A 15,002-nucleotide genomic window follows, 5' to 3' on the forward strand; every position below is an offset into this window, starting at 1 on the left:
GGTTCGAATCCCTGTGACGGGGTGAGCTCCTGTTGCTCGGTCCCAGCTCCTGCCAACCTACCAGTTCGAAAGCACGTCAAAATGCAAGTAGATAAATAGGAACCGCTACAGCGGGAAGGTAAACGGCGTTTCCATGTGCTGCTCTGGTTCGCCAGAATCGGCTTTGTCATGCTGGCCACATGACCTGGAAGCTGTACGGCGGCTCCCTCGGCCAATAATGCGAGATGAGCGCGCAATCCCAGAGTCCGTCACGACTGGACCTAATGGTCAGGGGTCCCTTTACCTTTACCTTTAGGTCAAGATCAGCGCTTCGAATTCAGCCTGGAAATTACGGTAACTGGAAGACAGATCCCTGATGGGGAAAAGAGACCTCTTGCACAGATCAAATAAAAATAAATGCACGCGAGAGAGCCAGACTAGGAGCTGGGAGACCAGGGTTCAAATCCCCACTCAGCCAGGAGGCTCACTGGGGTGACCCTGGGCTAGTCTCTGCCTCTCTCAGCTTAGCCTACCTAGGGGATTAAGCAGGAAGAACCGTTTGCGCCACTTGGAGCACCTTGGAGAAAAATGTGGGGTAGAAACACAATACATAAATAAATAAGCACAGTCACAGGTATTCTGACCCCTTCTCACCTTCGCAAGCCCCGAGGTAACAGGCCTCCACGTCCTGGCGGTGCCCATCTTTGCAAAACGCTCCCGCTGCCTCCTCCTTGGAGGTCGGGCAAGGACATGCCCCCATCCGCGTGGCCAAGCCCGTTCCGCAGGATCTCGAACACGAACCCCAGGAGGACCAATGGCACAGCTCGTCCCCTGTGTGGAAGGAACACACGGTCTACACTGTGTGGACATTCTGATCTCTGGGGCCATTTTTTTAAAAAAATTGAGATTAGGCTTCATGTGGCAGGACTTCCTGAATGTTCTGCTCCTTTTCCCTCCATCTCCAGAGCTCCAGAACCTGAAGGGTCTGTGTTTTAAAATAGAAATTGCGGCTAATATTGCTGTTGACAGGTCAACACTTATATGCAGCTGGGGAAACGGGAATAAGCCTTATAATCAAATAATAGATCTTATTCTAATTGCCCCCCCCCCCGCTAAAAACCTTGCAGTTTTTGCTGTCATCTGATCATCTTGACCTGCTAGAACAGGCACGTCCAACAGGTAGATTGTGATCTACCGGTAGATCACTGGATGCCTGTGGTAGATCAATGGTAGATCACTGGCTCCCCCCAAAGAAGCTCAACAACTTTGGCTCCCCTAAAAAAGCTCATTTTTTTTACCTGCACCCCCCAATGGCGCTCTCCGTCTCCCTAAAAAAAAGCTCAACAACAACTTTGATCTGAATGCCTAAAAAAAGGGCCTTCCTCCTCCCCCAAAAAGCTCAACAAATTTGACCTGAACCCCCCCAAAAGGGGGTAGATCACTGCCAGTTTTTAACTCTGTAAGTAGATCGCAGTCTCTTGAGAGTTGGCCACCCCTGTGCTAGAAGAAAAGACACAGCAGCAATGGTTGAGTGGCCTGGCATGGACAAGAAGAGAGGGGTGATAATCTCACTCCTCAAATCTTTATAAAGAGGGCACACGGACATGGCCGTTTTTCAAGTGGGATTGTCTGAAATCGACCCTCACGAACAACCAAAGGCAGTATATTCAACGTTGCAAAAGTGCCAGTATTTTGGAATTGTTAAATTTTGCGAATAGGGTGCCAAAGTGCCAAAAACGACTAGGTGGAAAACAATCATACCATGGACAAAGTTTCCTTATTGTGGCCAGATCGTTCTGTCGCTCGATAGCGTATAGGCGCTGCCCAATTCAATTATTTCCTTCACTGTTAGTAACCGTTGTGGCGATAAACCAGAAAAACTAAAGCTTTCGGTTGACAACTTTAGTCCAAGCGCTCTCAGGACAATCTTGCGATACTAAGGGTAGTAGACCAGCGGGGTTTAAATATAGGTGGAAGCAATAATTAAATAAAGGTAAAGGGACCCCTGACCATTAGGTCCAGTTGTGACCGACTTTGGGGTTGAGGCGCTCATCTCGCATTATTGGCCAAGGGAGCCGGCGTACAGCTTCCAGGTCATGTGGCCAGCATGACAAAGCCACTTCTGGCGAACCAGAGCAGCACACGGAAACGCCGTTTACCTTCCCGCTGTAGCGGTTCCTATTTATCTACTTGCATTTTGACGTGCTTTCGAACTGCTAGGTTGGCAGGAGCTGGGACCGAGCAACGGGAGCTCACCCCGTCACAGGGATTCGAACCGCCGACCTTCTGGTCAGCAAGCCCTAGGCTCAGTGGTTTAACCACAGCGCCACCTGGGTCCCTCGCCACCTGGGTCCCTAATAATTAAATATCCTATGCCAAATCTGTAATTCAACAGAGGGGAGGTTAGCCTCCAAGCGCAATGAAACATTCAGAACACAGGATGGAAGAGAAAAAATTGCCTTAGGAACTTAGATTAAACAGCAGAAGAGCGATGGCTAGAGTTGTCGTCATTGTGAGAGCTGAAAACTGGATGTTGGAAGCCGGAGAGGCAGAAACGGTGTCTCCATCTGTGCTGAGCGTAAGCTGGGCTTCTGGGAACCTAATGGGGAAGCAAGCCCTGTTGGGTGTCTATGCTATGTGTGAGCCCCTTACCTGGGCAGGGCGGGATGGAGCAGTTCTGTGCTTGCGTCTCTGGGCCAGCGCAGGGGAGGCCCTGGTTGCGTGGCGGTGGGTTGACGCAGGCCCGGGTGCGGATCTGGGTGCCTTGGCCGCAGGTGAGGGGGCAGTCGGACCAGGGCGACCAGGGCGTCCAGGCTCCGTGTACTGTCAGGAAGGAGAGGAGGGGAACTCAGCCAGGGGATCCGAACGACAGGCTGCGGGGAGGCTCTGCGTCGCTCGCACCCCTTAACCCCGGGATACTTTGACAGCGAGATAGTAACATAGCAACAGGAGAAAAGCTTGCTGGTCTAGAATCCTGGCCCCCAGTGTCCTGTTCTCACAGTAGCCAACCGGACGCCTGTGGAAAACGAGCAAGCAGGACTCGAACACAACTCTCCTCTCCTGTGGCTTCAGCAACTGGGATTCAGGAGCACCTCTGCCTCCAACTGTGTAGGCCAAACACAGCCATCCTGGCTAGGAGCCATCGATAGCCCTTTCCTCCTCCATGAATTTCCCCAATCCTCTTCTAAAGACTTCCAGGTTGGCAGCCATCCCTGCCTCCTGTGGCAGGGAGTTCCACAGTTTAACTCTGCACTATGTGAAGAAGGACTTTCTGTCATCTGCCCTGAATTTCCAAGTTTGGTTGGATGCCCACCAGTTCGTGTTACAAGAGGGAAAGGAAGCCTTTTCTCTCTCCATTCTCTCTATTATTATTATTATTATTATTATTATTATTATTATTATTATTTGTATCCCGCCCTCCCCGGCCAAGGCCAAGCTCAGAGCAGCTAACATCATAAAAACAACACAATATGCATAAAAACAGACATCAATTATTTAATGAATAATTTTATAAACTTCCGTCATGTTGCCTCTCTGCCCAACCTGGAGAGACTTGCAGTTCAGGCTTTCACTCTTCATCCTAAAACCACTCTCCTGCTAAATAAAAAAATTCCTTCCAGTAGCACCTTAGAGACCAACTAAGTTTATCATAGGTATGAGCTTTCGTGTGCATGCACACTTCTTCAGATACACTGAAACAGAAGTCACCAAACCCTTATACTGTACAGTATATAGTGAGAGGGTGGGGAGGGGTATTACTCAGAAGGGTAGTGGGAATGGGTGATTGGCTGACAGGTGTGGTAATAATAATAATAATAATAATAATAATAATAATAATAATAATAATATATTATTTATACCCTGCCCATCTGGCTGGGCCTCCCCAGCCACTCTGGGCGGCTTCCAACCGAATATTAAAAACAGTACAGGATCAAACATTAAAAACTTCCCTAAACAGGGCCGCCTTCAGTTGTCTTCTAAAAGTAAAATAATTGCTTATTGCCTTAACATCTGCTGGGAGGGCATTCCACAGGGCGGGTGCCACTACCGAGAAGGCCCTCTGTCTGGTTCCCTGCAACCTCACCTCTCGCAACGAGGGAACCGCCAGAAGGCCCTCGGTGCTGGATCTCAGTGTCCGGGCTGAATGATGGGGGTGGAGACGCTCCTTCAGGTATACAGGACCGAGGCCGTTTAGGGCTTTAAAGGTCAGCACCAACACTTTGAACTGTGCTCGGAAACATACTGGGAGCCAGTGTAGATCTCTCAGGACCGGTGTTATGTGGTCTTGGCGGCCACTCCCAGTCACTAGTCTAGCTGCCGCATTCTGGATTAATTGCAGTTTCCGGGTCACCTTCAAAGGTAGCCCCACGTAGAGTGCATTGCAGTAGTCCAAGCGAGAGATAACCAGAGCATGCACCACTCTGGTGAGACAGTCCGCGGGCAGGTAGGGTCTCAGCCTGCGTACCAGATGGAGCTGGTAGACCTGTGGATCACTGTTAACGACTGCACATGGTCTTACAGGAAAAAGCAAGGGATGAGATGGCCAAAAATAGCTTTACCATGTATAATGAGATAAGAATCTAATGTCAGTGTATCTGAAGAAGTGTGCATGCACACGAAAGCTCATACCAGTGACAAACTTAGCTGGTCTCTAATATGCTACTGGAAGGATTTTTTTTATTTTGTTTCGACTACGTCAGACCAACACTCTCCTGCTGTAACTGGCAGGAGTGCCAGCCTGAATAAATATTGGGGAGCCCAGGCAAGCCCTGTCCTGCATAATTGATCACAAGACACCATCCACTTTGGGGTAGCCTGGCCCCCTCAAATATTTTATTGGGGGGGCCAAAGGGACCTGGGCCCCCCCGGAGTCTGCTCCCATGGCCACTGCCCCCCTCCCTGCTCTATTATATTCCTAGCCTTCAGCTTTCCTCTCTCTTTTCACAACCCTTTTGCCACATTCCCCTGCCTAGTTAAGGCTCTAAGGTCCCTCTTGTCCACAGATCTTCTATGGCAGGGATGTCCAACTCCCAATAGACCGTGATCTACTAACAGTATTAAAAAACTGGCAGTGATCTACCCATTGTCGTAAAAAACAAAACAAAAAAAACTAGCAGTGATCTACCCAATTTTTTGAGCTTTTTTGGGGATGCAAAAGTTGTTGAGCTTTTTTTGGAAACCAAAGTTGTGGAGCTTTTTGGAGAAAGGCCAAGTTGTGGAGCTTTCTTAGAAAGTCAAAGTTATTTTTTTGTTTGTTTGTTTGCGTTTTTTGCTTTTTTCTAAGGAGATCGCTGGGGGGCCAGAGATCAACCAGGATCTACCAGGAACACCCCGTGATCTACCAGTAGATCACGATTTACCTGTTGGACATGCCTGTTCTATGGGTTTCCCCCTTTTACAAACCAGCTCGTCATGTCCACCCATAAAACGTCAATTGCATTTCGACAGGGACAAATGTCAAGTTCTACTTGAGGCAAGAAGAACCAGTTGCACCGATAAAAGATGGGGGACACCTGGCTTGCCAGTAGTCCATTTGAAAAGGATCCCCTAGGGGTCTTGGCTTAACAAAAGTCAAGCGTGTGATGCAGCAGCGAAAAAGGCTAATGCTGGTGTCCAGATCAGGCTGGGACGGATGGGACGTGTAGTCTAAAAACATCCGCAGGGCACCAGGTTGGCAGAAGTCTGTTTACGTTGACTGATGCCCCGGTTCGGCTGATGAAGGGAAGACTCACCTGCGCAGGCGATGTCCAGGCAATAGACGCCCTCTGGGGTGCAAATACTGGGGAGAAGGAGAGAGAAAAGGAGTCAGCGATTGCCAACAATCTAACAGCCCCTCACCTGGCTTCCAATCTCCGGCCACCTCAGAAAATGGCAACTTAAACGGCAGGATTTGTCATCTTTCCGCAGGGCCTGCAAGACAGAGCTGTTCCGCCTGGCCTTTGGGTTGGACTTAGTCTGACCCCTGTGTTTTCCTCCCTCATGGCCTGGATTTATGGACTACTTAAAATGCCTTATGAGGAACGGCTTAGGGAGCTGGGTATGTTTAGCCTGGAGAAGAGAAGGTTAAGGGGTGATGTTATGTACTGAGCTGAATCCTAGAACAATAGGATTCAGAATCAGCGGGAGCTACCCAATCCAACTCCAGGTGGAAGTGAATCCGCAACCTGATTGGCCTGCTGGAGCAGCCAATCAGGCGGCTGGCAGAAGTGAATCTGCTACCTGATTGGCCTGTAGGAGCAGCCAATCAGGCTGCAGGCAGAAGTCAATCCACAATATAATTGGCCCACAGGTGTAGCCCTGAAGTAGCCAATCACGCAAGGCCCATTGTGTAAATAATGTATATAAGCAGATGGTTTTGGGAAAAGAGCGATTCGTCTTCTCTTCTTCTCCTTGATGAATATGAGCTGAATAAAGAGCATGAAATTCACTCTCGACTCCGAGTATATTTCACTGGCGACGAAGGTGGGATCCTGCTGAGCTGACCGCCACCACGCACTGCACCGCAGCACCGCCACCTGCTGCACCGCTGCATCGCACCGTGCATCCAGGCTTCAGCTCCAGGACCCAAGGAACCCAGAATGGCAACCGACAGCAGCTTCTTGCCATTCAAACCAGCATCAGGAGACTGGGAAGGGTACGCCGCCCGTTTCAACTTCCTCCTGCAAGCGAAAGAAGTCACCAACGATGCCATGAAGAGGGCGACATTCTTCAGCGTCTGTGGAGAGGAGACGTTTGAAATCGCCCGGGCTCTCCTTGCACCTAGAGATGTCGCTACCGTCTCTTACAAAACAATAATGGAACGGCTGAAGGAGCACTTTTCACCACAGCCCTCGGTGGTAGCTTGCCGAAATGCCTTCTACGCAAAGCGGCAAGCCCCAGGGGAAACCATAACTGGGTTTGTGACCTCCCTCCGCCAAGCCGCCCGGTTATGCAACTTCTCAGAGTTGGAGAACATGCTTCGTGACCGCCTCGTCGGTGGCCTGAGGGACGAGATGTTGCAACGACGCCTCTACGCCAAAAAAGACCTCACGTTCCAGATTGCTCTGGAGGAAGCCCTGGCAACCGAAGCCGCCGAGAGGTCAACGCAAGAGGCACGACCGGCCCCGCCATCCCAACCGAGGGTCTACCACGAAGACCTCACCGACGAATCCGAATCTGACAGGGAGGAAGTACACCGAGTACAGCGGCGCACTCAAGCAGCACACACACCACAGCAGCCTCGACGAGAAGGAGGGAACTGTGCAAGCTGCGGGGAGAACCACGAGAGGAGGACCTGTCGTTTCCGCAACGCAGAGTGCAGGCAGTGCAGAAAATTGGGACACATCGCCCGGGTGTGTCGGGCTCGACTCACCCGTCGACAAGCATCAGATGACCGACCCAGGAGCCCCAGGTCACACGGCACCATGCACCAAGGCAACTCGACGGAGATCACGGACTACCAGGTATTCCAGTTGCCCCATCCCAGCACAGAGAAAATTTATATAGAGGTACAGATAGAGGGAGCCCCATGCCGCATGGAGCTGGACACGGGTTCAACTCTATCCATAATCTCGGCCCGAACATTAAGGGAACTGTGCCCTAATGGGGGTCCCAAACTAAGGCCGGCCCCATTCACCCTCCGGGACTTCCAGAAACGTAAGGTCCCTACAATGGGGGTGGGGACCTTCAGGGTGCAATATCGAGGGCGAAAGCAACAATTGGACTTGCTGGTAGTTAAGGGCCCCTACGTTAGCTTACTGGGACTGGCATGGTTTGGACCTCTGGGGCTAGCCGTTACCGGGGTGAACCGCACTAGCTTACAAGTGGACGTGGACGCCATATGCAAAGAGTTTCCAGGGGTTTTCGATGGAGCATTGGGACGATATACAGGACCCCCCATTGCCCTACAGCTAGACCCCGCTGTACGACCCATCAGGCACAAGGCCCGCCAGGTCCCGTTCGCCCTGAAACCCCGCATAGACGAGGAATTGGACCGGCTCGTGGAGCAAGGAGTGCTGGAGCCGGTGCCCAACGCCCCCTGGGAAACTCCAATTGTCACACCCGTCAAGCCTAACGGTTCGGTCCGCATCTGTGCAGACTACAAATGCACCATAAACAAGGCTCTCACGGCCCATGCATACCCAGTGCCAGTGGTCAGCCATGTCCTCGCCACCCTGGCTGGGTCAAAAATCTTTGGCAAACTGGACTTGGCCCAAGCGTATCAACAGTTGCCTGTGGACGAAGCCACAGCAGAGGCTCAGACGATTGTGACGCACAGAGGGGCATTCAGAGTAAAGCGGCTGCAATTTGGCGTTAGCGTGGCACCAGGCATATTCCAGAATCTAATGGACTCTCTCCTTAAAGGGATTCCTGGCGTCACCCCCTTCTTTGATGATGTACTGATCGCCGGGCCCACACCAGAGGAATTTGAGGACCGCCTCCGCTCCGTCCTGCACCGTTTCCAGACGGCGGGCCTCAAGGTGAAGCGGGAAAAGTGTTTACTGGGAGTGCCGCAGGTGGACTTTCTGGGATTTAAGGTGGACGCAGAAGGGGTCCATCCAACCGGTGACAAGGTACGGGCCATTTGTGAGGCCCCAGCGCCCAAGAGCAAGCCCGAACTTCAGTCATTCTTGGGACTATTGAACTTTTACCATGCCTTCCTTCCCCATAAGGCAGCGGTAGCGGAGCCCCTACACAGACTCCTAGATAAAAGGGCCCCTTGGGTGTGGGGCCAGCGACAAAGGGCCGCATTCCAGGCAGTCAAGGACTTGCTCGTCTCGAACTCGGTCTTGGCACACTTCGACGAGAAGCTGCCAGTGGTGCTGGCATGCGACGCCTCTCCCTATGGCATCGGCGCTGTCCTGGGACACCAACTCCCGGATGGAAGAGAGGTGCCGGTGGCATACTTCTCCCAGACGCTTGCTGCAGCCGAACGAAACTACTCACAGATTGACAAGGAGGGTCTGGCAATCGTGAAGGGCGTAAAAAAATTCCATGATTTCTTGTACGGGCGGCCCTTTACCATAGTGACTGACCACAAGCCGTTGCTTGGCCTGTTTGCCCCCGAGAAGCAGACCCCCCAAGTGTTGTCTCCACGTGTCCTCAGGTGGTCAATTTTCCTTGCCGGCTACCAGTATGCACTAACCCACCGCCCTGGGAAGGCGATGGGCCACGCAGACGCACTCAGCAGGCTACCACTACCAGAAACAGGCCCCGACCCAGCGCCTGCACAAGAGGTTATGACCCTGGAGCTGCTTCCCGACCGACCCATTCAGGCACAAGAAGTTGCGCACCATTCCACAAAAGATAGGGTCATCTCCCGGGTCCTGGACTGGGTGTGGCGAGGATGGCCCAGCAGCAGCCCCGGGCCAGAATTCGCTGGCTACACAAACCGCAAACATGAACTGTCGGCCCACAAGGGGTGCCTGTTATGGGGAAGCAGGGTCGTTGTTCCCCAGCCCCTCCGCAAAAGGGTCCTCACAGCCCTACACGAGACACACCCAGGGGTAGTGAGGATGAAGGCCCTTGCCAGGAGTTATGTGTGGTGGCCGGGGATTGACAGAGAGATAGAGGCCTGGGTCCAACACTGCCAGACCTGCCAAGAATCCCGCCCGGATCCCCCAAGGGCCCCAGTCCAGCCCTGGGAGTCCGCCCGACATCCATGGTCACGCTTGCACGTGGACTTCGCTGGCCCCTTCCAGGGAAAAACATTCTTCATAGTGGTGGATTCCTACACCAAATGGCTGGAGGTCGCACTGGTACCGTCCACTTCTACGGCGGCAGCCATCCGGGTACTACGTAAGCTGTTTGCAACCCACGGGCTCCCTGACACCCTCGTCTCGGACAATGGAACCGCATTCACGTCAGAGGAGTTCCAGACCTTCACAGCGCAGAACGCCATCCGCCACATCCGCTCAGCACCATTCCACCCTGCCACCAATGGCCAAGCGGAGCGCATGGTGCGGACCACCAAGGACAGCCTCCGCCGCATAACACAAGGGGACTGGGAATACCGCCTTGCCGCATTTCTTCTAGCACAGCACAGCACCCCAAGCACAACGACGGGCCGGAGCCCAGCTGAACTACTCATGGGCCGGCGCCTTGCAACTAGACTGGACCGACTTCACCCCGACAGAGCTCAGGATGAGGTAGTGGTGGGGAAAGGCAGGAACCCCCGGACATTTGTGGCCCAGGACCCAGTGTATGCAAAGAATTTTGGGGCAGGCCCAGCATGGGTACCCGCCACAGTCACCAAGGTGACCGGTCCCGTGTCGTACGAGGTACTAACGGAAGGGGGGCAATGTTGGCGCCGCCACTGCGACCAGCTACGGCGACGATTCCCAGGAGGAACCCGGGAGGAGAGCGGGACAGAGGGGTCCCAAGGGGACAGCAGGGCAGTGAGGCCTGTAGAGCGAGAGGGGTGGGCAGGGGAAGCAGAAGCAGTAGGCACAGAGGGGCGCCCCGAGGCTGGAAGGACACCGGAACCAGAGTCACAACCTAGTGGTTCAGTGGCGCCAGACCAGACAGCCCCGGCACAGCCAGCAGCCTCGGAACACGAGCCAGAACCAGAACCCCTGACCAAGGAACACCCCAGGCCACAACGCACACGGAGGCGGCCAGCAGACCTTGGGGACTACGAATGCAACTTCCCGGGCAGGACTGGAACTTAGAGGGGAGGGGTGTTATGTACTGAGCTGAATCCTAGAACAATAGGATTCAGAATCAGCGGGAGCTACCCAATCCAACTCCAGGTGGAAGTGAATCCGCAACCTGATTGGCCTGCTGGAGCAGCCAATCAGGCGGCTGGCAGAAGTGAATCTGCTACCTGATTGGCCTGTAGGAGCAGCCAATCAGGCTGCAGGCAGAAGTCAATCCACAATATAATTGGCCCACAGGTGTAGCCCTGAAGTAGCCAATCACGCAAGGCCCATTGTGTAAATAATGTATATAAGCAGATGGTTTTGGGAAAAGAGCGATTCGTCTTCTCTTCTTCTCCTTGATGAATATGAGCTGAATAAAGAGCATGAAATTCACTCTCGACTCCGAGTATATTTCAGGTGATATGATAGCCATGTTCAAATATATAAAAGGATGTCATATAGAGGAGGGAGAAAGGTTGTTTTCTGCTGCTCCAGAGAAGCGGACACGGAGCAACGGATTCAAACTACAAGAAAGAAGATTCCACCTCAACATTAGGAAGAACTTCCTGACAGTAAGAGCTGTTTGGCAGTGGAATTTGCTGCCAAGGAGTGTGGTGGAGTCTCCTTCTTTGGAGGTCTTTAAGCAGAGGCTTGACAGGCATATGTCAAGAATGCTTTGATGGTGTTTCCTGCTTGGCAGGGGGTTGGACTGGGTGGCCCTTGTGGTCTCTTCCAACTCTACGATTCTATGATTCTAAATCAGGCTGCATTTTAAATTTTAATACTGTATTTTAATTAATTGCTTTTTATGTTTTATTGTAATTTTATTGGTGTGAGCCGCCCCGAGCCCGGTTTTGACTGGGGAGGGCGGGGTATAAATAAATTATTATTATTATTATTATTATTATTATTATTATTATTATTATTATTATTATTATTAAAGGAGAGCTGACATGCCTGTCGAAGGCATGGGGTGTACGTGGGTGTTATAACACTTCATGTCATTGCTCCATCTAGCCCAGGAGTGCCTACTCTGACTGGCAGCAGCTCTTCAGAGCCACCTGGAGAGAAATAGTCCTTAAAAGAAAAGAGGCTAGGAAACTAGGAAGTAGGATTCGAACACAAAGGCAATAATCAATCAATATTGCATGGGACTCCGCTCTCTGAGTCGAGGGAGGCACTCACCATTGCTGGCACTCTCCCAGGAGCCAGGTGCTCCCCAGACCCATCTCCTGCCCCTCGCGCAGGCACAGAGGGGGGCAGGCGCCTGGGGCGCAGGGGCGAGTCTGCAGCTCCTCCTTCAGGCACTCAGCAGCCCAGGAGCCGGACGTGGGGGTCCTGGAGGGGGGAGGACAAACAGGCACCCTTCACCGCGTGCTGGGCCAGAAGGAAGCAGACCCCCAACCCCAGGGAATCCAATTCATTTTAATTTATTTGTTCCGTTGCATTTGTCTCCTGCTTTTTTCCTCCAAGCAGCTCCAAGGTAAGTCGCCTCGAGCTCCCTGGAGGAAAAGGCAGGATTTAACACAATCCAGCAATCCATAGCACCAGGAACAAGGTTCTGACGGATCGCACACAGCATGTTATTATTTGAAGGAGAACTACGTGAAATTGATTTACAGGTGGTCTTTATTTAACTCTGAGTAGACTTGCTAAGATGTACAAGGCAGAATCAGATAAGGGCTGGAGGTTCAAAGAGGCGGTTGTGGACTTGTAAAAGGGTAAAAGAGTATTGGGAAATGACCCAAAATGAATCGAAAAAAATGTTTACACCTTTCTAAAAAACAACAACCCAGAGTCCTTTTTGTTGGGGATAATTCAGATGGAAATTCCCAGGTGTCCAAAAAGGTTATTTATGTGTGCCACTACTGCGCCCCGTGTTTTGTGAGCCCCAAAATGGAAAACAACTTAAGAAGAATGGCAACTTAAACTGTTGGAATATGCGCAGCTTGCGGATCTAACATAGAATAAGAGAACAAGAAGATCATTCATTTAAAGAATATTGGAAAACCTTTATTGAATATATGGGGGATAATTGTGTACACTTGAAAACGCTGCCAGCATTAAGATAAATCCAACAGTGTAAATAAGTTTTGATGGGTGTAATAATGGAATTCTGAATGGCTTCGTTTATATAAAATATGCAGGGATTTATGCTATGCAAAATGAACCATGGAAAGAGAAGAAGGGAAGTCGTGGATATTTTAAGGTCGTCTAAATCAGGCACCCCCAGACTTCGGCCCTCCAGATGTTTTGGACTACAATTTCCATCTTCCCCGACTACTGGTCCTGTTAGCTAGGGATCATGGGAGTTGTTGGCCAAAACATCTGGAGGGCCGCAGTTTGGGGATGCCTGGTCTAAATGAATATTCTAAATGGTAAAACAGAAAGTGTAATAAAAATTATTCACGCACACACAAAAAACTTTCTGACAGTAAGGGCTGTTCAGCAGTGGAACAGACTCTTCTGAGAGATGGGGGACTCTCCTTCCTTGGAGGTTTTTAAGCAGAGGCTGGGTGACCATCTGTCATGGATGCTTGAGCTGAGATTCCTACATGGCAGGGGGGTTGGACTAGATGACCCCCCGGGGTCCCTTCCAACCAGGGGCGTAGCAAGGGGTACGTTGGGGGCAGGCTGCCCCGGATGCCACTCTGGAGGGGGGTGGCACTCGGCGCCCCACCCCCCACCCCGCGACTCCCAAGCCGAGCCCTGCCACATGGTAAAAAGCATCGCTCGGTGGCTGGCTCCTTGCTCACTTGCTCAGCCGGAGAGCACGTTGCTTCTTCCCGCTCGGGCGGAGGCGAGGGGCAGGCCAGGGAGGGGCGTCAGCGGCGGCCGCTGACGCCCCTCCCTGGCCCGCCCCTCGCCTCCGCCCGAGCGAGGAAGAAGCAAAGTGCGCGCCGTGCAGGTGAGCGAGGTAGCTGCGGAGCGAGGCTTTTTACTGGGCGGCAGGGCAACAGCGCCTCCCAAGCCACAGTAATAAAACAAATAGTTACAATAATACAAAAATAAACAAAAATAAACATCACTATTATTACATTTCATTAATTCCATACGATTTATAATGGACCCGCCTGAAATGAATGCACTTTTCGACGATATTCTAATTTTCCGAGTTTCACCTGTCTGATTCCCTGAACGATACCTGAAGCGGGTGTGCAGGCCGTTCCCGCAGGTGACGCTGCACTGGGACCAGCTGGACCAGAGACTCCAGGCGCACTCGCCGGGGGCGCAGGTGTGGTTGGTGCAGAGGAGCCTCCCCCCGGCGCAGGTGCAGTTGTCGCAGCCGTCGTCGCGGACGCTGCCCGGAGCCCAGCTGTGCCCCTGGGCATCGGTGCACTCGCAGTGGGCAGGGGGGATGCAGGCGCCGTCCTGCTCCAGCGTCCCTGGGGGAGGAGAGCAGGGGGGGGAGCAGGAAGGGGAAAGCAAGTGAGGAAGAGGGCTGAGACCCACAGACGGCTGGAATCAGGGGACTGGAAAGACCGGCTCTTCCCATCTCCCCCCTTCTCCCTTCCTGGCGCCCTTACAAGGAGCACTTATCCTTGCACCCTGCCCACCTTCGCCAACCTGGTGCCCACCAGATGCCCCCAAGGGGAGCTCGAAAAGTGGGACCTTAGCACAACACCTGCCCTTTCCTCCCCTGTGACTCCCAGCAACAAGATATTCATAGAATCATAGAATTGTAGAGTTGGAAGAGACCACAAGGGCCATCCAGTCCAACCCCCTGCCAAGCAGGAAACACCATCAAAGCATTCTTGACATATGCCTGTCAAGCCTCTGCTTAAAGACCTCCAAAGAAGGAGACTCCACCACACTCCTTGGCAGCAAATTCCACTGCCGAACAGCTCTTACTGTCAGGAAGTTCTTCCTAATGTTGAGGTGGAATCTTCTTTCTTGTAGTTTGAATCCATTGCTCTGTGTCCGCTTCTCTGGAGCAGCAGAAAACAACATTTCTCCCTCCTCTATATGACATCCTTTTATATGTTTGAACATGGCTATCATATCACCCCTTAACCTTCTCTTCTCCAGGCTAAACATACCCAGCTCCCTAAGCCGTTCCTCATAAGGCATCGTTTCCAGGCCTTTGACCATTTTGGTTGCCCTCCTCTGGACACGTTCCAGCTTGTCAGTATCCTTCTTGAACAGTGGTGCCCAGAACTGGACACAGTACTCCAGGTGACGTCTGAGCAGAGCAGAATACAGTGGTCACACGTCCTCTGAGACTGGACACAGAACAGAGCCACGGGGGGTGGGGGCCACGGACAGCCTCCTCCTCCTCCGTGAATTTTTCTAACCCTCCTTTAAAGCCATCCAAGGTGGATATAGCACCCTTAAGAACAGGGGTCAGCAAACTTTTTCAGCAGGGGGCCGGTCCACTGTCCCTCAGAGCTTGTGGGGGGCCGG

General features: G+C 52.2%; 1 protein-coding gene across 1 annotated transcript in view; it reads right to left on the minus strand.

Moving 5' to 3' along the window:
• Window positions 1-15,002, minus strand: part of LOC118092051 (SCO-spondin-like) — a 200,494-nt gene that overhangs the window by 22,966 nt on the left and 162,526 nt on the right. The window contains exons 88-92 of the mRNA XM_088653951.1: window positions 13,744-13,984; window positions 11,784-11,936; window positions 5,712-5,758; window positions 2,632-2,802; window positions 634-810 (exon numbers count right to left, since the gene is read on the minus strand). Of these exons, the coding sequence (XP_088510077.1) occupies window positions 634-810; window positions 2,632-2,802; window positions 5,712-5,758; window positions 11,784-11,936; window positions 13,744-13,984 (789 nt within the window). The remainder of the gene's footprint in view (window positions 1-633; window positions 811-2,631; window positions 2,803-5,711; window positions 5,759-11,783; window positions 11,937-13,743; window positions 13,985-15,002) is intronic.

This window comes from Zootoca vivipara, chromosome 11 (assembly GCF_965207765.1).
Source record: "Zootoca vivipara chromosome 11, rZooViv2.hap1.1, whole genome shotgun sequence".
In the NCBI taxonomy this organism is placed as follows: domain Eukaryota; kingdom Metazoa; phylum Chordata; class Lepidosauria; order Squamata; family Lacertidae; genus Zootoca; species Zootoca vivipara.